At 43.8% G+C, this 1,876-nt stretch overlaps 1 protein-coding gene across 1 annotated transcript in view; it reads right to left on the bottom strand.

The window, feature by feature from the left end:
* Positions 1–1,876, bottom strand: part of LOC107102061 (cyclin-dependent kinase 18-like) — a 51,807-nt gene that overhangs the window by 9,926 nt on the left and 40,005 nt on the right. Inside the window, exons 6-7 of the mRNA XM_015401223.1 lie at positions 1,649–1,772; positions 1,201–1,321 (exon numbers count right to left, since the gene is read on the bottom strand). Of these exons, the coding sequence (XP_015256709.1) occupies positions 1,201–1,321; positions 1,649–1,772 (245 nt within the window). The remainder of the gene's footprint in view (positions 1–1,200; positions 1,322–1,648; positions 1,773–1,876) is intronic.

The following is a 1,876-nucleotide window of genomic DNA, read 5'->3' as shown; positions in this document are numbered from 1 at the left end:
CGACAAATCTGCGGCAACTGTGTGATGCCATCATGTCAATATGGACCAAACTCCCTGAGGAATGCTTCCAGCACCTTGTTGAATCTATGCCTCCAAGAATTGAGGCAGTTCTGAAGGCAAAAGGGGGTCCAACCCGTTACTAGCATGGGGTACCTAATAAAGTGGCCGGTGAGTGTAAAGTCTTAATGCAGTTTGCTGACATGAAAGAGAACCATCTAAATGCACGCATTTATTTATTTTAAATGATTCACAGAAGATTTCTGAAACTTTTGTAAAGCTTTTGTGCACAGCCTTGTTCTGAGGCTGAAACTGTCTGCTTCAAACTCTATAAGCTCCAGTTTGTGTTTTCTTGCTGGTGCTGGCAAGATCAGAGTATCATAAACGAGCTGGGCACTGAACGTAAATCTGTATTTGCTGCCCTAACAAGGATATCTCTGTTTCATTTAATCTGTTTTCTGTTCTTTTAAGCTCCCACTGCGGTAAAATACGCAGTTTGTTTGGTTTTTCCTGTAGATTCTCAGTCGTCGGGATCATGGCAACCACAGAATAGCTTAAATTAGAAGAAATCAGACTTTTGTCCTGGAACTCATCCTAAAGACGATATACGGGCATAACTGACTCTATTGGCCAAAACAAAACACAACAGAACAAAAGATTTCAGCAACCCAGGAGAACAATGGAGGGTCTTTGATTGGCATCAGACTGTGCTTTGGAGGAGGGGCCTCCTTGATGCAGAAACTCTCTAACTGCTGGACGGTTTGATGTAGCTCTGAGTTTGTCCTGCCTCTGCTAACACAGAGCAGCTCAGCACCTGATCGACCCTCTCTCTCTCTGCAAGACCAGATGGGACTATCGCTCCAGTGGAAACTGTGCAGCCCAAAGTTAAACCTGAGCCCTGGTTTAATAAGGAAAGGTGTGGCAGGAGGCTGAGTGGAGATGGGAGAAGGACAAGGTGCAGACTGCTGGGCTTTTTTCCCATGTTAAACTGAAATAAAATTTAAAAATCAGTTAACTTTGTTTTGTTTGTTTTTTCAGTGGCCCTTATTCTCTTCCGTAGATATCCTTTGATTGACATCACAATAAAATATAAAGGTATTTTTAAAAAAGGATAATTTTCTGACATCTGTCAGTAATAAATGTAATTCTATCCCCAGCCTTTAAATAGCAGACGGTCAGGGTGGGATGTGCTTTATTTCTCACCACATGTCGATATGCGTGGAGTATTCGGTGGAGCCCAGGAGCACGTCGGGGGGTCGATACCACAGAGTCACCACCTCGTTGGAGTAGGTCTTGGTGGGAACAGATTTAGCTCTGGCCAGACCTGAACAGGGAGGAGATGGAGACGTTAGAGTCCAGGTCCTCCATCTTCACCTCAACCAGGATCTCGATTTGCTTTTGTTCCCAGCAGTTCATCAATCATGTGTTTAGTTCAAGCTAATAAAAATAGTCAGAGACACTGGTGAGCTTATCGACCTGCTTCTAAATCCAAACTGAGAAGATCAACAGAGAGGGGTATGGTTGCTAGGAAACATGAAGAAAGACTGAGACTAATCAGCATCTCAAACCTCAGTGTGGCGATAAAACATGGAGGGTGGTTCTTTCACGGTAAAGAAACCGTTTGTTTCGTGTTTTTCTGTCTGTTTCCTACCGAAATCAGCCAGTTTGAGTTCGCCTTTATCGTTGATGAGAAGGTTCTGGGGCTTCAGGTCTCTGTGGAGGATCTTTCTTTTGTGGCAGTAGGAAAGACCACGCAGCAGCTGGAACATAAAGATCTACAGGAGGGAGACGCCAGCAATCACTTAAAGAGTTACTAAGCATGCTCACAGATTAGCCTTTCGGTATATCTGGACTTACATCAAAGCATTTCTCCATAGAC

The sequence above is a fragment of the Cyprinodon variegatus genome, unplaced genomic scaffold (genome assembly GCF_000732505.1).
Source record: "Cyprinodon variegatus isolate N-32 unplaced genomic scaffold, C_variegatus-1.0 Scaffold1195, whole genome shotgun sequence".
Taxonomy (NCBI): Eukaryota; Metazoa; Chordata; class Actinopteri; order Cyprinodontiformes; family Cyprinodontidae; genus Cyprinodon; species Cyprinodon variegatus.
Note: the sequence above shows the minus strand (reverse complement) of the source record. Positions and strands in the feature narration are given on the sequence as shown.